Here is a 21,989-nt window from a genome sequence, read left to right on the forward strand (position 1 = left end):
AGGGAAGAGAACTGTTTCAAAGCTGAAGCCTGGTTTCACCCTGACTACCATGTGATGCTAAATGCATCATACAGGGATCATTTCTATATTTTGAAAGTTACATATCTTGAAAACTTGATAACTGACAAAATGAAACAAATACCAAAAGACGAGTTTTCCTATCAGGCCGAGTTGACCTTTAGCTCACCTCTCTTCACCTCCCTCTACAGGAGAACATGTTGTATTGAAGGAGAAATGCAGAGTGACCCCCCCAACAACACACCTGCAGAATAAAAGCTAACCTACGAAACCATTCCTCACCCCCCTCCAAACCCATACCCCTAACCGCCCACCCCTGACTCCACAGTGACCCTGACCCCTAGACCGCTGACCTGGGAGTTGACGTCCATGCCGGCCTCCAGCAGGGTGTGCACGGCTGAGTGGTGCCCGTTGCGGGCGGCCAGGTGCAGGGGCGTGTGGTGCCTTGTCCCGTGGCTGCTCATCAGGTTGGGGTGGGCGGTCACCAACATACAGACCACCTGGGAAGAGGGGGAAGGGAGGAGAGGGGAGGAGAGGGGGGAGGAGAGGGGAGGAGAGAGGGAGAAGGGAGGAGAGGGGAGGAGAGAGGGAGAAGGGAGGAGAGGGGAGGAGAGTGGGAGAAGGGAGGAGAGGGGAGGAGAGTGGGAGAAGGGAGGAGAGGAGAGAGGGAGAGGGGAGGAGAGGGGAGGAGAGAGGGAGAAGGGAGGAGAGGGGAGGAGAGGGGAGGAGAGAGGGAGAAGGGAGGAGAGGGGAGGAGAGTGGGAGAAGGGAGGAGAGGGGGAGGAGAGAGGAGGAGAGGGAGAGAGGGAGAGGGGAGGAGAGGGGAGGAGAGTGGGAGAAGAGAGGAGGAGAGAGGGGAGGAGAGAGGGGAGGAGAGAGGGGAGGAGAGAGGGAGAAGGGAGGAGAGGGGAGGAGAGAGGAGGAGGAGAGAGGGAGAGGGGAGGAGAGGGGAGGAGAGTGGAGGAGAGGAGAGAGGGGAGGAGAGTGGAGGAGAGGAGAGAGGGGAGGAGAGAGGAGGAGAGAGGGGAGGAGAGAGGGTTCAAGCCCAGAGGACAGGAGTTCTAAGTTCTAAATGTGGAGTTATTTGATACAAGCCCTTGTCGGTTACTACAGTATTACATACATTGTTTTCAGACCGTCAGGACCACAAGCCACATCAGGACTAAACGTATGTCGAACATCTAATTTTAAAATAATGCGCATTATGATGGAGTTGGTCCCCCCTTTACTGCTATAACAGCCTCCACTCTTCTGGGAAAACGTTCCACTAGTTGTTGGAACATTGCTTGCTTCCTTTCAGCCAGAAGAGCATTATTGAGGTGGGGAGCTGATGTTGGGTGATTAATCCTGGCTCGCAGTCGGCGTTCCAATTCATCCCAAAGCTGTTCGATGGGGTTGAGATCAGGGCTCTGTGTCGACTAGTGAAGTTCTTCCAGACCAATCGACAAAACATTTCGGTATGGACCTCGCTTTTGTGCACAGGGGTATTGTCATGCTGGAACAGGAAAGGGCCTTCCCCAAACTGTTACCACAAAGTTGGAAGCACAGAATCATCTAGAATGTCATTTTATGTCATTTTATGCTGTAGCGTTAAGATTTCCCTTCACTGGAACTGAAGGGCCTAGCCCAAACCATGAAAAAGAGCCCCAGACCATTATTCCTCCTTCACCAACTTTATAGTTGGCACTATGCATTGGGCCAGGTAGTGTTCTCCTGGCATCCGCCAAACCTAGATTCGTCGGACTGCCAGATGATGAAGTGTGATTCATCACTCCAGATAACTCAAGATTTACACCACTCCAGCAGACGCTTGACATTGCGCATGGTGATCTTAGGCTTGTGTTTGGCTGCTCAGCCAAGGAAACCCATTTCATGAAGCTCCCAACAAACAGTTCTTGTGCTGAAGTTGCTTCCAGAGGCAGTTTGGTGGTGTTTCCACCTGAGGACAGACGATTTTAACGCGCTACACGCTTCAACACTCGGCAGTCCCATTCTGTGAAATTGTGTGGCCTACCACTTTGCGTCTGAGCCGTTGTTGCTCCTAGACGTTTCCACTTTACAATAACAGCACTTATAGTTGACTGGAGCAGCTCTAGCAGGGTAGAAATTCGATGAACTGACTTGTTGGAAAGGTGGCATCCTATGACAGCACCATGTTGAGTCACTGCACTCTTCAGTAAGGCCATTCTACTGCCAATGTGTGACTATGGAGATTGCATGGCTGTGTGCTCAATTACTTAGACATGTCAGCTACGGGTGTGGCTGAAACAGCCGAATCCACTAATTTAAAGGGGTGTCCATATACTTTTGTATATATAGTGTATTGTTGTAGTCCTGAACTAGCACAACTAATGAAACTAGTCAAAGTCTCTCTCTCCCTCTCTCAACCCCCCACTCTCTCACTATCAAATGCATTTATAAAAGACTTAAAATGTCACTAATTGCTTTTACAGTAACCCGGCCTAGACAACAGAGAGAAAGCAGAATCCGTTTGGGAAAACTCTGTAGAAACTCTATAGAAGAAACCTTGCTCAGGTCCATCCTCACCTGAAGTCGTCCGTAGAGTGCAGCCAGGTCCAGGGGCGTCTCGTCGCGGCTGTTCCTCATGGTGGGGTCTGTCAGCTCCTGCAGTAGGATGGACACCACCTCAGAGTGGCCGTACTGGGCCGCACAGTGCAGTGCAGTCTCCCTCTCATGGTTCTGTATACAGGGGGGAACAACTGTCTGAGTAAACACACAATATATCGCTTCACAATATAGATCCATCTATTATGTTGACCTCATGGACTGTCAGTCTTTGCATCCACATTGCCATCTACTGTGTGGGACAAACTCTAGTGTCACACATAGAGTTGACCAGAAGACTCCTGAATCTCCAGGGCAGTGTCTTCTCTTCAACCTTCTATCCCCCCCTTCTATCCCCCCTGCTGTTAGTCTATGGTCAGTGTAGCCTTCTATCCCTGCTTCTATCCCCCCTGCTGTCAGTCTATGGTCAGTGGAGCCTTCTATCCCCCCTGCTGTCAGTCTGTGGTCAGTGTAGCCTTCTATCCCCCCTGCTGTCAGTCTATGGTCAGTGGAGCCTTCTATCCCCCCTGCTGTCAGTCTATGGTCAGTGGAGTCTTCTATCCCCCTGCTGTCAGTCTATGGTCAGTGTAGCCTTCTATCCCCCTGCTGTCAGTCTGTGGTCAGTGTAGCCTTCTATCCCCCTGCTGTCAGTCTGTGGTCAGTGTAGCCTTCTATCCCCCTGTCAGTCTGTGGTCAGTGGAGCCTTCTATCCCCCTGCTGTCAGTCTATGGTCAGTGGAGCCTTCTATCCCCCTGCTGTCAGTCTGTGGTCAGTGAAGCCTTCTATCCCCCTGCTGTCAGTCTGTGGTCAGTGTAGCCTTCTATCCCCCTGCTGTCAGTCTATGGTCAGTGAAGCCTTCTATCCCCCTTCTATCCCCCTGCTGTCAGTCTGTCGTCAGTTGAGCCTTCTATCCCCCTGCTGTCAGTCTGTGGTCAGTGTAGCCTTCTATCCCCCTGCTGTCAGTCTATGGTCAGTGAAGCCTTCTATCCCCCTTCTATCCCCCTGCTGTCAGTCTGTGGTCAGTGGAGCCTTCTATCTCCCTGCTGTCAGTCTATGGTCAGTGGAGCCTTCTATCCCCCCTGCTGTCAGTCTGTGGTCAGTGTAGCCTTCTATCCCCCCTGCTGTCAGTCTGTGGTCAGTGAAGCCTTCTATCCCCCCTGCTGTCAGTCTGTGGTCAGTGAAGCCTTCTATCCCCCCTGCTGTCAGTCTGTGGTCAGTGAAGCCTTCTATCCCCCCTGCTGTCAGTCTGTGGTCAGTGAAGCCTTCTATCCCCCCTGCTGTCAGTCTGTGGTCAGTGAAGCCTTCTATCCCCCTGCTGTCAGTCTGTGGTCAGTGTAGCCTTCAATCCCCCTGCTGTCAGTCTGTGGTCAGTGAAGCCTTCTATCCCCCTGCTGTCAGTCTGTGGTCAGTGAAGCCTTCTATCCCCCTGCTGTCAGTCTGTGGTCAGTTGAGCCTTCTATCCCCCTGCTGTCAGTCTGTGGTCAGTGTAGCCTTCTATCCCCCTGCTGTCAGTCTATCGTCAGTGAAGCCTTCTATCCCCCTTCTATCCCCCTGCTGTCAGTCTGTGGTCAGTGGAGCCTTCTATCCCCCCTGCTGTCAGTCTATGGTCAGTGGAGCCTTCTATCCCCCCTGCTGTCAGTCTGTGGTCAGTGTAGCCTTCTATCCCCCCTGCTGTCAGTCTGTGGTCAGTGAAGCCTTCTATCCCCCCTGCTGTCAGTCTGTGGTCAGTGTAGCTGTGTCGTGTGTGTGTAGTGTGTCATGTGTGTGGTCTGTGTGTGTGTGTGAATCTGTAATACAATCCAGCATAGGGAAAAGAGAAAGAATGGGGAACAGGCTAATCTAACTCTACTCTGGGTCACTGGAGCTGGGCATGGGAACACAACACATTCGCACGCACGCACGCACACACGCACACACACACACACGCACACACACACACACATATACATGGGGGGGAGGGGGCACGTAAGAATGTAGGTACACACACATATATATACACGCAGAAACACACACATATATATACACGCAGAAACACACATGGGCATGCATGAACGTACAGTACCAGTCAAACGTTTGGACACATCTACTTATTCAAGGGTTTTCTACATTGTAGAATAATAGTGAAGACATCACAACTATGAAATAACACATATTGAATCATGAAGTAACCGGAAAAAAAAGTGTTAAACAAATCTAAATATATTATAGATTTGAGATTCTTCAAATTAGCCATCGTTTGCCATGATGACAGCTTTTGCACGCTCTTGGCATAGTCTCAACCAGCTTCATGAGGTAGTCACCTGGAATGCATTTCAATTAACAGGTGCCTTGTTAAAAGTTCATATGTAGAATTAATTTCCTTGATGCATTTGAGCCAATCAGTTGTGACAAAGTAGGGGTGGTATACACAAGATAGTACTATGGAACTTTGAACAGTGCAGTCGCAAAAACCCTCAAGCGCTATGATGAAACTGGCTCTCATGAGGACCGCTACAGGAAAGTAAGACCCAGAGTTACCTCTGCTGCAGAGCATAAGTTCATTAGAGTTAACTGCACCTCAGAAATTGCAGCCCAAATAAATGCTTCACAGAGTTCAAGTAACAGACGCATCTCAACATCAACTGTTCAGAGGAGACTGCGTGAATCAGGCCTTCATGGTCAAATTGCTGCAAAAAAAAAAAAAACACTACTAAAGGACAACAATAAGAAGAAGAGACTTGCTTGGGCCAACAAACACGACCAATGGACATTAGACCGGTGGAAATCGGTCCTTTGGTCTGATGGTCTGAGTCCAAATGTGTGATTTTTGGTCCCAACCGCCGTGGTTTTGTGAGACGCAGAGTAGGATGATCTTTGCATGTGTGGTTCCTACCGTGAAGCATGGAGGAGGAGGTGTGATGGTGCGGGGGTACTGTCAGTCATTTAGAATTCTAGGCACACTTAACCAGCATGGCATTCTGCAGCAATACACCATCCCATCTGGTTTGCGCTTAGTGGGACTATAATTTATTTTTCAACAGAACAATGTCCCAACACACCTCCAGGCTGTGTAATGGCTATTTGACCAAGAAGGAGAGTGACGGAGTGCTGCATCAGATGACCTGGCCTCCACAATCACCTGACCTCAACCCAATTGAGATGGTTTGGGATGAGTTGGACCGCAGAGTGAAGGAAAAGCAGCCAACAAGTGCTCAGCATATGTGGGAACTCCTTCAAAACTGTTGAAAAGCATTCCTCATGAAGCTGGTTGAGAGAATGCCAAGAGTGTGCAAAACTGTCATCAAGGAAAAGGTACACAAACACATACATATTCACACACGGGCACGTACAGTATGAACATACACACTATTCCAGACCCCCCTTTTTCACTGCTATTGTCTTCTTTCCCCCTGGCTCTGAAACCCCCTCTCCTACCACTCTTGAGCCTCTCAGTACATGCCTGCTCTCTCTTCCCTTGAGAGCTATGGCACTCCCCTCTTCCTCTCCTCTCCACATCCCTCTTTAATTTATTCCTCTCTGCAGTACAGTGGAGGGAAGGAAAGAGAGAGAGCGCCAGAGAGGGAAAGAGAGAGAGAGAGGGAAAGAGAGCGAGAGGGAAAGAGAGAGTGAGGGAAAGAGAGAGAGAGGGAAAGAGAGTGAGAGGGAAAGAGAGAGAAGAGAGAGGAGAGGGAAAGAGAGAGGGAAAAGGAAGGAGATAGAAAAAGAGAGAAGAGAGCGAAGAGAGGGAAAGAGAGAGAAGAGAGAGGAGAGGGAAAGAGAGCGAGAGAGAGGAGAGGGAAAGAGAGAGAAGAGAGAGGAGAGGGAAAGAGAGCGAGAGAGAGGAGAGGGAAAGAGAGAGAAGAGAGAGGAGAGGGAAAGAGAGAGAAGAGAGAGGAGAGGGAAAGAGAGCGAGAGAGAGGAGAGGGAAAGAGAGAGAGAGAGAGGAGAGGGAAAGAGAGAGAAGAGAGAGGAGAGGGAAAGAGAGAGAAGAGAGAGGAGAGGGAAAGAGAGAGAAGAGAGAGGAGAGGGAAAGAGAGCGAGAGAGAGGGATAGAGAGAGAGAACAGCGATGAAAAAAACTGTAAACAAACCCACATTAAACACATACTGACCAACGCAGGGGGCAAAAACACTACAGCCTGCTACAGCGCTGCGCCTGATGGGCTAATCAAACGCTTTGTTCCCCCTTCTATCCCCCCTCCTCCCCTTTCTATAGTGGAATCTTCCAGAACAGAACTGTGCGCACTGCTGATACAGAGAGGGTGGGATAGAGACAGGGAACCGTCACTCCATGTTGCCAAAGGAAACCAATATATTTCCATTAGCTCTGACAGCTTACCGATATCAGCCAGCGACTGGATGAGCTATAAGCAACAGACACCTGCTGCTAATAACACACCAATACCTGTCTGTCATAATGTGTTCTGCTAATAACACACCAATACCTGTCTGTCATAATGTGTTCTGCTAATAACACACCAATTCCTGTCTGTCATAATGTGTTCTGCTAATAACACACCAATACCTGTCTGTCATAATGTGTTCTGCTAATAACACACCAATACATGTCTGTCATAATGTGTTCTGCTAATAACACACCAATACATGTCTGTCATAATGCTCAAAACTAGCCTGTGTGATTTGTGGAACGCCTCACGACTAGCAATCCATCTTATAGTGAATGAACGTGATGCAGTTATAGAGCCTATCGATTATATACTGGACAGTCAATGATCAGAAACTATTTTGCGTGTTCATTTTCACTGCAGCCTGTTCTCACACAGAAACATACAGTGGGGCAAAAAAGTACTTAGTCAGCCACCAATTGTGCAAGTTCTCCCACTTAAAAAGATGAGAGTCCTGTAATTTTCATCATAGGTATACTTCAACTATGACAGACAAAATGAGAAAAAAAATCCAGAAAATCACATTGTAGGATTTTTTATGAATTTATATGCAAATTATGGTGGAAAATAAGTATTTGGTCACCTACAAACAAGCAAGATTTCTGGCTCTCAAAGACCTGTAACTTCTTATTTAAGAGGCTCCTCTGTCCTCCACTTGTTACCTGTATTAATGGCACCTGTTTGAACTTGTTATCAGTATAAAAGACACCTGTCCACAACCTCAAACAGCCAAACTCCACTATGGCCAAGACCAAAGAGCTGTCAAAGGACACCAGAAACAAAATTGTAGACTTGCACCAGGCTGAGAAGACTGAATCTGCAATAGGTAAGCAGCTTGGTTTGAAGATATCAACTGTGGGAGCAATTATTAGGAAATGGAAGACATAGAAGACCACTGATAATCTCCCTTGATCTGGGGCTCCACGCAAGATCTCACCCCGTGGGGTCAAAATGATCACAAGAACGGTGAGCAAAAATCCCAGAACCACACGGGGGGACCTAGTGAATGACCTGCAGAGAGCTGGGACCAAAGTAACAAAGCCTACCATCAGTAACACACTACGCCGCCGGGGACTCAAATCCTGCAGTGCCAGACGTGTCCCCCTGCTTAAGCCAGTACATGTCCAGGCCCGTCTACAGTTTTCTAGAGAGCATTTGGATGATCCAGAAGAAGATTTGGAGAATGTCATTTGGTCAGATGAAACCAAAATATAACTTTTTGGTAAAACCTCAACTCGTCGTGTTTGGAGGACAAAGAATGCTGAGTTGCATCCAAAGAACACCATACCTACTGTGAAGCATGGGGGTGGAAACATCATGCTTTGGGGCTGTTTTTCTGCAAAGGGACCAGGACGACTGATCCATGTAAAGGAAAGAATGAATGGGGCCATGTATCATGAGATTTTGAGTGAAAAACTAAAAACTCAAAAATACCAGCAACAGTGTGTGAAAACCTTGTGAAGACTTACATAAAACGTTTGACCTCTGTCATTGCCAACAAAAGGTATATAACAAAGTATTGAGATAAACTTTTGTTATTGACCAAATACTTATTTTCCACCATAATTTGCAAATAAATTCTGTCTGTCATAGTTGAAGTGTACCTATGATGAAAATTACAGGCCTCTCTCATCTTTAAGCGGGAGAACTTGCACAATTGGTGGCTGACTAAATACTTTTTTGCCCCACTGTACTAGTTTATAGGCACACACACACACACACACACACACACACACACACACACACACACACACACACACACACACACACACACACACACACACACACACACACACACACACACACACACAGCTATCCTAGCTAATCTGCAGAAGGATAAGTACACAGCTAGAGGCGTGTAAATAAACAGGTAATTTCAGGCTCTCTCTGGGAAGATGAAATCAAAGGGCAGTGGGGGGACAAGTGTACTTGTTTGAACAACCACTGTGTGACCAGCAATCTGTCTGGGAGAACACCAGGCACCGTTTCCTCTGCTGCATAGCATTATCGCTAACATTTACATTAACATACAGGAGGAGCTAGGTAAACAAACTAGGCAAAACATTTAAAAGTGTGTGTGTCTGTGTCAGTGAGAGAGGGTGGGTGGTTCTGTGTGTGTGTTTGTGTGAGTGAGAGAGGTGGGGTATATGTGTGTGTGTCTGTGTGAGAAAGAGGGGGGGTGGAGAAAGAGAGAGTGAGATGAAAAACAGAAATGAAAAAGATGAGTTTTAAAAAGACAGCTTTGATAGACAGAGCGAGAAGCAGGAGTGAGGAACAAAGGGAAAAAGAGAAGAGCAAGACGGAGAGAGAGAGACGGAGAGAGAGAGAGACGGAGAAAGAGAGAGACGGAGAGAGAGAGAGACGGAGAGAGAGAGAGACAGAGAGAGAGAGACGGAGAGAGAGAGAGACGGAGAGAGAGAGAGACGGAGAGAGAGAGAGCCGGAGAGAGAGAGAGCCGGAGAGAGAGAGAGCGGGAGAAAGAGAGAGAGAGCCGGAGAAAGAGAGAGAGAGCCGGAGAGAGAGAGAGAGACGGAGAGTGAGAGAGACGGCGAGAGAGAGAGACGGAGAGAGAGAGAGACGGAGAGAGAGAGAGACGGAGAGAGAGAGAGACGGAGAGAGAGAGAGAGAGACAGAGAGAGACGGAGAGTGAGAGACGGAGAGAGAGAGAGACGGAGAGAGAGAGAGACAGAGAGAGAGAGACGGAGAGAGAGAGAGACGGAGAGAGAGAGAGACGGAGAGAGAGAGAGAGCGGGAGAAAGAGAGAGAGAGCCGGAGAAAGAGAGAGAGAGCCGGAGAAAGAGAGAGAGAGCCGGAGAGAGAGAGAGAGACGGAGAGTGAGAGAGAGACGGAGAGTGAGAGAGACGGCGAGAGAGAGAGACGGAGAGAGAGAGAGACGGAGAGAGAGACGGAGAGAGAGAGAGAGACGGAGAGGGAGAGAGACGGAGAGAGAGAGAGAGAGCCGGAGAAAGAGAGAGACGGAGAGAGAGAGACGGAGAGAGAGAGAGAGACGGAGAGAGACGGAGAGAGAGAGAGACGGAGAGAGACGGAGAGAGAGAGACGGAGAGAGAGAGAGACGGAGAGAGAGAGAGACGGAGAGAGAAAGAGACGGAGAGAGAGAGAGACGGAGAAAGAGAGAGACGGAGAAAGAGAGAGACGGAGAAAGAGAGAGACGGAGAGAGAGACAGAGAGACGGAGAGTGAGAGAGACGGAGAGTGAGAGAGACGGAGAGTGAGAGAGACGGAGAGTGAGAGAGACGGAGAGTGAGAGACGTGAGAGAGAGAGAGCCGGAGAGGGAGAGAGACGGAGAGAGAGAGAGAGACGGAGAGAGAGAGAGAGACGGAGAGGGAGAGAGACTGAGAGGGAGAGAGACGGAGAGAGAGGGAGAGGGAGAGAGACGGAGAGAGAGAGAGCCGGAGAAAGAGAGAGACGGAGAGAGAGAGAGACAGAGAGACGGAGAGTGAGAGAGACGGAGAGTGAGAGAGACGGAGAGTGAGAGAGACGTGAGAGAGAGAGAGACGGAGAGAGACGGAGAGGGAGAGAGACGGAGAGAGAGAGAGACGGAGAGAGAGAGAGAGACGGAGAGGGAGAGAGACAGAGAGACGGAGAGTGAGAGAGACGGAGAGTGAGAGAGACGGAGAGTGAGAGAGAAGGAGAGGGAGAGACAGATAGGGAGAGACGGAGAGTGAGAGAGACGGAGAGGGAGAGAGACGGAGAGGGAGAGAGATGGAGAGAGAGAGAGAAGCCCCCTTGTGGCTAACACTTCACAGCCAACTGACCCATCTCTCACTCTCTCTGGCATTAGCACTGGGAGAGAGAGATCCTCCACACACGCACACTATATCCTCGGATGGGCACAGCCTCCCTGTTTTTAATAGAGAGATAACTTTCACACCTTCCCAGTATTCCAAAAAGCTATTTGCCAGGAAGCATATGGTTCCATTTAAACACTCTGTGGCAATGTTCAACACACACACCCCACAGGCAGTAACCTCAGCTCACACTCATGACCTCTGACCTACGTCATGGCTCAAAGAGAGGGCAATGTTGCACCTTTATTTTTATTTCACCTTTATTTAACCAGGTAGGCAAGTTGAGAACAAGTTCTCGTTTACAATTGCGACCTGGCCAAGATAAAGCAAAGCAGTTTGACACATACAACGAGACAGAGTTACACATGGAGTAAAACAAACATACAGTCAATAATACAGTATAAACAAGTCTATATACGATGTGAGCAAATGAGGTGAGATAAGGGAGGTAAAGGCAAAAAAAGGCCATGGTGGCAAAGTAAATACAATATAGCAAGTAAAACACTGGAATGGTAGATTTGCAGTGGAAGAATGTGAAAAGTAGAAATTAAAATAATGGGGTGCAAAGGAGCAAAATAAATCAAATAAAATAAATTCAGAAGGGAAAGAGGTAGTTGTTTGGGCTAAATTATAGGTGGGCTATGTACAGGTGCAGTAATCTGTGAGCTGCTCTGACAGCTGGTGCTTAAAGCTAGTGGGGGAGATAAGTGTTTCCAGTTTCAGAGATTTTGTAGTTCGTTCCAGTCATTGGCAGCAGAGAACTGGAAGGAGAGGCGGCCAAAGAAAGAATTGGTTTTGGGGGTGACCAGAGAGATATACCTGCTGGAGCGCGTACTACAGGTGGGTGATGCTATGGTGACCAGCGAGCTGAGATAAGTTGGGGCTTTTTGCCTCTGCTGATTACGGATGATCATATCAGGAAAGAGCGGAGTCGTTTTGGTAAGTTTGCTAGCGGTTTTCATGTACTGTCAGCAGGCTTTCAGGCAGATGCCGTTAAGCATGTTGTTTCGTTCTGGAGGCAAGTGTTCATGTTTCTGAATAACAACGAGCAACAGCTAAATGTGCATTTTAAAGTGAGGCATTGGGAGGGGCCCTAGGCAGGGTTTGCCAGCACAGATAGTCTACGGTGCTTTGAGTGTGGGGATTTGGGGCATAAGAGCTTTGCGTGCCCACATAAAGGCCGTAGACAAGATGTGGCTACAAGTGCCAGTGGGGGAAAGAGGTCAACGTGCAAGGGGCAATGAGACGCAGGCAGCAGAGGCTGGGCCTAGTCATACCAGGGATGGTGGGGTAGATGAGGCTGGGCCTAGTCATACCAGGGATGGTGGGGTAGATGAGACTGGGCCTAGTCATACCAGGGATGGTGGGGTAGATAAGGCTGGGCCTAGTCATACCAGGGATGGTGGGGTAGATGAGGCTGGGCCTAGTCATACCAGGGATGGTGGGGTAGATGAGGCTGGGCCTAGTCAGGTTATGCTAGTGGATGAGGAGAGTATAGTTGGGGAGTGTAAGAGACTAGGGGTGGAGGAGGGTGGTGTAGATGAGGCTGGATCTAGTCAGGTTATGCTAGTGGATGAGGAGAGTATAGTTGGGGAGTGTAAGAGACTAGGAGTGGAGGAGGGTGGTGTAGATGAGGCTGGGTCTAGTCAGGTTATGCTAGTGGATGAGGAGAGTATAGTTGGGGAGTGTAAGAGACTAGGGGTGGAGGAGTGTGTCAAGAGGAAAAGGAAAAAGGGGGGAAGAAAAAAGTTGGGAGTGGAGAGGCTGGTGTGGTCAAAGGCACCAAGGAACCTTTTTGCCTGGTGCTGGGGGGCCTGACTAGGGGGGTGGGCTGACCAGGGGGAAGGGGGGCTGACCAGAGAGGAAGGACAGGTTCTCAGGATGGGAGATGGAGATGAGGAGGAAGAAAGTGAGTCTGAGGAAGAGTATGAAGACGCCTTTTTTTCAGACTCTTCCTCAATGTGTCTGGAGCTGACAGCCAGTCAAGCAGAGGGGTCAAAGTACACGGTGGGGGAACTGACAAGGTTCCTGCATGAGACCAAGAGGAAAAAAGTTAATCTTGAGGCTTTTTTTTCTGATCCGAGAAAGTTTGTTCAGTGCAACATGCTATGAAAAATGAGGGGCATTGTGTCCTCTCACCCAGGAAACGGTTTAGGAAGTGGGTCACAACAGTGCGTAAAGGTCTACCTTCAGACACTGTTTCGATAAATAGTTTATTTCTGGCACTAGGGCTTTCTGAGCTTTGCTGTTGGTCTCTTTCTTTGCTGGCTTTTATCCCACTTCTTACGGAGACTTTTTGCTCGCTTAATATAAATGGCGCCAGAGCGGGGGACAAGAGGAGTGTTTTGGGTGAATATGTAAAAAAGAAAACTACAGGTGTTGTTTCTGCAGGAGACGCATAGTGATGTTGTGAATGAAGGCGATTGGGGCCTCTGGTGGAAAGGGGCAAGTGTGTTGAGCCATGTGACAAATTTTTGTGCAGGGGTGGCAGTCCTTTTTGTACTGGGTCTGTCTGTAAAAATGTGCTACTCAAAGGAGGTCTGAAGGGGTAGGCTGCTTGTTGTAACATGGGTTTTGTCTTTATAAATGTGTATGCACCTAACACAGGGAGAGCGAGAGAGAGGTTCTATTTGGCTGTCTTAGACAGGATCTCTCAGAGGTAGTGCCTGAGGAGACGCTGGTGGTCGGCGGGGACTGGAACTGTACACTGGATTTTTACGAAAGACAGAAATGGTGGAGAGCCTCATTCAGGGTCAGTGGGAGTCATTAACCAGTTGAAGCTAGGGGGCGCTATTTCATTATTGGATAAAAAAAACGTGCCCGTTTTAAGCGCAATATTTTGTCACAAAAAGATGCTCGACTATGCATATAATTGCCAGCTTTGGAAAGAAAACACTGACGTTTTCAAAACTGCAAAGATATTATCTGTGGGTGCCCCAGAACTGATCTTACAGGCGAAACCAAGATGCAACTTCAAACAGGAAATGAGCAGGATTTTTGAGGCTCTGTTTTCCATTGTCTCCTTATATGGCTGTGAAAGCGCCACGAATTAGCCTGCCCTTTCTATCGTTTCTCCAAATTGTCTGCAGCATTGTGACGTATTTGTAGGCATATCAATGGAAGATTGGCCATAAGAGACTACATTTACCAGGGGTCCGCCCGGTGTCCTTTGTTGAAATTGTTGCGTTAATCTCCAAGCTGCTCGCATTCATCCATGTGATTGAGACAGAGAGGAGACTTCCAGGAATGATATGTCATGAAGAGATATGTGAAAAACACCTTGAGGATTGATTCTAAACAATGTTTACCATGTTTCAGTCGATATTATGGAGTTAATGTGGAAGAAAGTTTGGCGTTTGGATGAATGAATTTTCGTTTTGTTTTGGTAGCCAAACATGACGCAGAGTCTCCTCATTGAAAACATCCGAAGTTCTTCAAAGGTAAATGATTTATTGAATGTTTTTGCTGGTTTTTGTGAAAATGTTGCCTGCTAATGCTAATGCTAACGCTAAATGCTAATGCTAAATGCTAGTTTGCTATGGTTGAGAAGCATATTTTTGAAAATCTGACATGACAGTGTTGTTAACAAAAGGCTAAGCTTGAGAGCTAGCATATTGATTTAATTTCATTTGCGATTTTCATGAATAGTTAACATTGCGTTATGGTAATGGATTTGAGGCTGTAGTCATGATCCCGGATCCGGGTTGGCTCGACGCAAGAAGTTAATCAGTTCGACCTAGTGGATGTTTGGAGAACTAAACATCCTGACACAAGACAGTATACACGGGTAAAGGTCTTTGGGGCTAGGGTGAGTGCAGCCCGACCTGATCGTTTTTACATGTCCAGGAATCAGAGCAATAGGCTGTTGGACGCTACCATTCTCCCGGTGGGTTTTTCGGACCACCACATAACCATGGCGAGGCTGTCTATTTCACCAGAGCCTCGGCAGGCATCCTATTGGAAGTTTAATGTAAAGCTTATACGAGATGCTACTTTTTGCTCAGGTTTCCAGAATTTTTGGGAAAGGTGGGGGCAGCAAAGAGAGGAAAATGATTCAATGGTGGAATATGGGGAAAGTCCAATTTCGGCTTTTCTGTCAACAGTATACAGCGCTCTCATCCTCAGAGACTAGGAGAGTATAGGGGGAACTCGAGCTGAGAATTTGTGAGATGGAGGTAGAGATGGTGGTCTTGTTGGTAGAACTCCCTAAGCTCTCTCTGGCACAGAGTGATGAAATGGACATTCCTCTGTTGTCCCATGAACTGGCAGAGGCATTAACCCAGATGTCCCCGTCGATGAACTCCCAGTGGAGTTTTATAAAAAATTCTGGTGAATAATTGGATTGAACTTTTTTTGCGTGTTGCGTGAATTTTTTATTTTTTTTATTTTCTTTCACCTTTATTTAACCAGGTAGGCTAGTTGAGAACAAGTTCTCATTTGCAACTACGACCTGGCCAAGATAAAGCATAGCAGTGTGAACAGACGACACAGTTACACATGGAGTAAACAATTAACAAGTCAATAACACAGTAGAAAAAAGGGGAGTCTATATATAATGTGTGCAAAAGGCATGAGGAGGTAACAATATTGCAGATTAACACTGGAATGCGTCGGGGTAGGAGAGTTGCCGATGAGCTGTCGTCTGGGGCGGCTCTGACTCTCCTGCCTAAAAAAGGGGGCTTGCATGAACTTAAGAACTGGAGGCCTGAGGCATTGCTCTGTGCGGACTACAAAATATTTGCCAAGGTCCTCTCTAACAGACTGAAGTCCCATCTGGACTCTATAGTACACAGGGACCAAACATATAGTGTACCGGGACGCTCGTTCACGGACAACTTGTTCTTAATCAGGGACATGTTGGACTTGTCGAGAGATTCTAATGTGAACTTTTGACTGGTCTGAAGATGTTGTATGCTGGGGCGTCATGTATGGTCAAGTTGGGAGGGGGGCTCAGTAGGCCAGTCTGGGTGAGACCAGGCATTAGACAAGGATGCCCTCTATCAGGGCAGTTATATACGCGGATGACGTTTCTGTGATGGTCAGGATATGCAGGCACTAGAGACTAGTCTGAAAGTGCATGAGGGAGCTTTGTCAGCTAATGTAAACTGGGGCAAGAGCAAAGCTCTGTTACAGTGCCTTGCGAAAGTATTCGGCCCCCTTGAACTTTGCAACCTTTTGCCACATTTCAGGCTTCAAACATAAAGATATAAAACTGTATTTTTTTGTGAAGAATCAACAACAAGTAGGACACAATCATGAAGTGGAACGACATTTATTGGATATTTCAAACTTTTTTAACAAATCAAAAACTGAAAAATTGGGCATGCAAAATTATTCAGACCCTTTACTTTCAGTGCAGCAAACTCTCTCCAGAAGTTCAGTGAGGATCTCTGAATGATCCAATGTTGACCTAAATGACTAATGATGATAAATACAATCCACCTGTGTGTAATCAAGTCTCTGTATAAATGCACCTGCACTGTGATAGTCTCAGAGGTCCGTTAAAAGCGCAGAGAGCATCATGAAGAACAAGGAACACACCAGACAGGTCCGAGATACTGTTGTGAAGAAGTTTAAAGCCGGATTTGGATACAAAAAGATTTCCCAAGCTTTAAACATCCCAAGGAGCACTGTGCAAGCGATAATATTGAAATGGAAGGAGTATCTGACCACTGCAAATCTACCAAGACCTGGCCGTCCCTCTAAACTTTCAGCTCATACAAGGAGAAGACTGATCAGAGATGCAGCCAAGAGGCCCATGATCACTCTGGATGAACTGCAGACATCTACAGCTGAGGTGGGAGACTCTGTCCATAGGACAACAATCAGTCGTATATTGCACAAATCTGGCCTTTATGGAAAAGTGGCAAGAAGAAAGCCATTTCTTAACGATATCCATAAAAAGTGTTGTTTAAAGTTTGCCACAAGCCACCTGGGAGACACACCAAACATGTGGAAGAAGGTGCTCTGGTCAGATAAAAACAAAATTGTACTTTTTGGCAACAATGCAAAACTCTATGTTTGGCCTAAAAGCAACACAGCTGGTCCTTCTGTAGCTCAGTTGGTAGAGCATGGCGCTTGTAACGCCAGGGTAGTGGGTTCGATCCCCGGGACCACCCATACGTAGAATGTATGCACACATGACTGTAAGTCGCTTTGGATAAAAGCGTCTGCTAAATGGCATATATTATTATTATTATATTATCACCCTGAACACACCATCCCCACTGTCAAACATGGTGGTGGCAGCATCATGGTTTGGGCCTGCTTTTCTTCAGCAGGGACAGGGAAGATGGTTAAAATTGATGGGAAGATGGATGGAGCCAAATACAGGACCATTCTGGAAGAAAACCTGATGGAGTCTGCAAAAGACCTGAGACTGGGACGGAGATTTGTCTTCCAACAAGACAATGATCCAAAACATAAAGCAAAATCTACAATGGAATGGTTCAAAAATAAACATATCCAGGTGTTAGAATGGCCAAGTCAAAGTTCAGACCTGAATCGAATCGAGAATCTGTGGAAAGAACTGAAAACTGCTGTTCACAAATGCTCTCCATCCAACCTCACTGAGCTCGAGCTGTTTTGCAAGGAGGAATGGGAAAAAATGTCAGTCTCTCGATGTGCAAAACTGATAGAGACATACCCCAAGCGACTTACAGCTGTAATCGCAGCAAAAGGTGGCGCTACAAATTATTAACCTCTTACCTCCACCCGACACGCAGGCGTCCCATCTAGACATCTGGAAATGCAAATGCGCTACGCTAAATGCTAATAGCACTCGTTAAAACTCAAACGTTCATTGAAACACACATGCAGGGTACTGAATTAAAGCTACACTCGTTGTGAATCCAGCCAACAAGTCATATTTTTAAAATACTTTTCGGCGAAAGCATGAGAAGCTATTATCTGATAGCATGCAACACCCCTAAAGACCCGCAGGGGACGTAAACAAAATAATTAGCATAGTCGGCGCTACACAAAATGCAGAAATAAAATATAAAACATTCATTACCTTTGACCATCTTCTTTGTTGGCACTCCTAGATGTCCCATAAACATCTCTATTGGGTCTTTTTTTTCGATTAAATCGGTCCATATATAGCCTAGATATCGATCTATGAAGACTGTGTGATCAAGGAAAAAAACAGCTTTTTATAACGCAACGTCATTTTTTTAATTAAAAAAAGTTGACGATAAACTTTCACAAAATACTTTTGTAATGCAACGTTAGGTATTAGTAAACGTTAATAATCGATCAAATTGATCACGAGGCAATGTATATTCTATAGCTGTACGTCTTGAAATAATCTCAACCAAAATATCCGGTCCGAGACCAGAAGAAATGGGCTGTCTCTTGTCCGTTTGACCAAGAAACAAATCCTAGGCAAATTACAAGACTGTTGACATTGTGTGGAAGCTGTAGGTATTGCAACCTCGGCTCCAGGTAATGTGGTTTCTATTCAACAATACATTCAAGTGGCGCATTGATATATTTTCCAGTTTTCAGTGATCAGATTTTCCTGCGCTTTTCGATGAAACACACGTTCTGTTATAGTCACAGCCATAATTTTAATCAGTTTTAGAAACATCTGAGTGTTTTCTATCCACACATACAAATCATATGCATATACTATATTCCTGGCATGAGTAGCAGGGCGCTGAAATGTTGCGTAATTTTTAACAATGTTCGAAAAAGTAGGGGGTAGGATCAACAGGTTAACTTAAGGGGGCTGAATAATTTTGCACGCCCAATTTTTCAGTTTTTGATTTCTTAAAAAAGTTTGAAATATCCAATAAATGTCATTCCACTTCATGATTGTGTCCCACTTGTTGTTGATTCTTCACAAAAAATACAGTTTTATATCTTTATGTTTGAAGCCTGAAATGTGGCAAAAGGTCGCAAAGTTCAAGGGGGCCGAATACTTTCGCAAGGCACTGTATGTGGGGCATGGGGGGATAATGGCCCCTCTGCTTCAAGGGGGTTTCAGTGGGGTTGTAAAGGGTTTAAAATGTTGGGGGTGTACCTGGGAGAGGTGGGTCAGGAAGAGCTGGAAGGGGCCGTCACAGGCAGTGGTGTCAAGACTGGCCAGGTAGAGGTGGCTGCTGTCCCAAGTGTCATATAGAGGGAGGGTGCTGATAATCAACAACCTGGTGGCATCTTCCCTGTGGCATAAACTGGCTGTCCTCAATCCCCCCTGCAGGTCTGGTGGACTTTTTCAGGGAGAGACATTACTGGCTGAGGGCTGCAGTGTTGTACATGACCGTCCACGAAGGAGGACAGGGCCTGGTGGAAATGGAGAGCAGGGTGGCTTCTTTCAGACTAAAGGCGGTGCAGAGACTGCTGTACCAAACTGATGTCGGCTGGAGGGGACCAGCATGCGCGCTGCTGAGGAGAGCTGGCGGATTAGGGTTGGACCAGCAGCTGTTCCTCATGAAGCTGGAGAGGCTGAATACAGCAGGTCTCTCAGACTTTTACTCTGCCGTGCTGAGGGCCTGCCAGCTGCTGATGCCCACACAAGAAGGGGGTGTGGAGCCTGGGCTGTGTGTGTGGGAGGAGCCTATCTTCCACAACCCAGACATCCATTTGAGATCAGTTCAGTCGGCCACCCTGCAGAGGCAACTGATGGCAGCAGGTTTACTAAGGCTGGGTGACCTGCGACTGCTGGGAGAGAAGGGGTGAAAAAACCCAGAAGTCCTGGCACAACAAACAGGAATAACGTCTCTTAGGCTGCTGGAGGAGGTCCAGGAGGAGGTCCAGGAGGCACTGTTTTAGCCGGGAAGGGGGGTGTTTGAGCGGCAAAGGGGGGAGGGGCCACCAATGTTTCTGCTACTGCAGGTGATGGCAGAGACTGGAGACTGGCAAGAGGGTCTGGAGGACTTTTTAGATTTTAACACTCCGAGCCTGGAGGAGTTTGAAGGAGTGGGAGGTAAAGCCCTCTACAACCTCTGCATTAAGGTAAGGAACATTAGAAGCCTAACAGGAGTGAAGGAACATCAGTGGCAGGGGGTATGTGGGGCGGAGAGTATGGTGGGTTTTAGATGGAGGGGGCTCTACAAACCCCCAGTACCAAAGAGGTCAGGAAGGTTCTACGTGGAGCCCTGGCCACTAACAGCTGGTTGGCCCGGGTTGTACCGGGAGTCGGTTCCTTTCTGTGTTATGAGAGAAACTGTGATTCATGTGTTTTCTGTGTGCCAGGTTAATGCCATTAATGTCTCTGTTGGAATGTCTGTGTGAGAGGTTGGAGGTGTGTTTTACTGTTGGGATGTTTATAATGGGTACAGGTATTCAAATGAGGAGATTGCCAAATGTGTGTTGTTGAATTCTCTGTTTGCTCAGGCAAAGTTGGCTAACAAGGAGGAACAGGGTCAAAGGAGGGGGGGATAACAGACCCTTTACTAATATTTAATGGGATGGTCTCTGAGCACCTTAGGATGGAATTTGAGTTGTATAAAATGATAAAGTGTGGAGATATTCAAGGAGATATGGTGTGTTGGGGGGGCTGTCTGTATAGCAGGGGAAGATGTTCCAGGAGATATGGTGTGTCGGTGGGGCTGTCTGTATAGCAGGGGAAGATGTTCCAGGAGATATGGTGTGTTGGGGGGCTGTCTGTATAGCAGGGGAAGATGTTCCAGGAGATATGGTGTGTTGGGGGGCTGTCTGTTCCAGGAGATAGCAGGGGAAGATGTTCCAGGAGATATGGTGTGTTGGGGGGCTGTCTGTATAACAGGGGAAGATGTTCCAGGAGATATGGTGTGTTGGGGGGCTGTCTGTATAGCAGGGGAAGATGTTCCAGGAGATATGGTGTGTTGGGGGGCTGTCTGTATAACAGGGGAAGATGTTCCAGGAGATATGGTGTGTTGGGGGGGGGGCTGTCTGTATAGCAGGGGAAGATGTTCCAGGAGATATGGTGTGTTGGGGGGGTTGTCTGTATAGCAGGGGAAGAGGTTTTGTATATACGGTTGTAGATGTGGTGAGGTTTTGGTTATTGTGATGTGTGGTGTTTTTTTGTATCGTGGGGTGGAGGGCAAGGTGAGTATGGTACACGTATGCAGTACAGGATATACTTGAGGAACTAGGACTGAGGGTGAGAACCCCTGTGCACCCAGGAAGAGGAACTAGGACTGAGGCTGAGAACCCCTGTGCACCCAGGAAGAGGAACCAGGACTGAGGCTGAGAACCCCTGTGCACCCAGGAAGAGGAACTAGCACTGAGGGTGAGAACCCCTGTGCACCCAGGAAGAGGAACTAGCACTGAGGGTGAGAACCCCTGTGCACCCAGGAAGAGGAACCAGGACTGAGGCTGAGAACCCCTGTGCACCCAGGAAGAGGAACCAGGACTGAGGTTGAGAACCCCTGTGCACCCAGGAAGAGGAACCGGGACTGAGGTTGAGAACCCCTGTGTACCCAGGAGTCGGAACCAGGACAGAGGTTGAAAACCCCTGTGCACCCAGGAAGAGGAACCAGGACTGAGGCGGAGAACCCCTATGCACCCAGGAAGAGGAACCAGGACTGAGGCTGAGAACCCCTGTGGTAGAAGAGGAACCAGGACTGAGGGTGAGAACCCCTGTGTACCCAGGAAGAGAAACCAGGTCTGAGGGTGAGAACCCCTGTGTACCCAGGAAGAGGAACCAGGACTGAGGTTGAGAACCCCTCCCCTGTGTACCCAGGAAGAGGAACCAGGACTGAGGGTAAGAACCCCTGTGTACCCAGGAAGAGGAACCAGGACTGAGGGTAAGAACCCCTGTGTACCCAGGAAGAGGAACCAGGACTGAGGGTAAGAACCCCTGTGCACCCAGGAAGAGGAACCAGGACTGAGGGTGAGAACCCCTGTGCACCCAGGAAGAGGAACCAGGACTGAGGGTAAGAACCCCTGTGTACCCAGGAAGAGGAACCAGGACTGAGGGTAAGAACACCTGTGCACCCAGGAAGAGGAACCAGGACTGAGGGTGAGAACCCCTGTGCACCCAGGAAGAGGAACCAGGACTGAGGGTGAGAACCCCTGTGGTAGAAGAGGAACCAGGACTGAGGGTGAGAACCCCTGTGCACCCAGGAAGAGGAACCAGGACTGAAGCTGAGAACCCCTGTGGTAGAAGAGGAACCAGGACTGAGGGTGAGAACCCCTGTGTACCCAGGAAGAGGAACCAGGACTGAGGGTGAGAACCCCTGTGTACCCAGGGAGAGGAGCCAGGACTGAGGTTGAGAACCCCTGTG

General features: G+C 47.9%; 1 protein-coding gene across 1 annotated transcript in view; it reads right to left on the bottom strand.

Moving 5' to 3' along the window:
* LOC124013588 (ankyrin repeat and sterile alpha motif domain-containing protein 1B-like) overlaps nucleotides 1–21,989 on the bottom strand; it is a 474,760-nt gene that overhangs the window by 321,140 nt on the left and 131,631 nt on the right. The window contains 2 exon segments of the mRNA XM_046327903.1: nucleotides 372–518; nucleotides 2,566–2,718. Coding sequence (XP_046183859.1) covers nucleotides 372–518; nucleotides 2,566–2,718 — 300 coding nt within the window.

Source organism: Oncorhynchus gorbuscha, linkage group LG25 (genome assembly GCF_021184085.1).
Source record: "Oncorhynchus gorbuscha isolate QuinsamMale2020 ecotype Even-year linkage group LG25, OgorEven_v1.0, whole genome shotgun sequence".
NCBI lineage: Eukaryota > Metazoa > Chordata > Actinopteri > Salmoniformes > Salmonidae > Oncorhynchus > Oncorhynchus gorbuscha.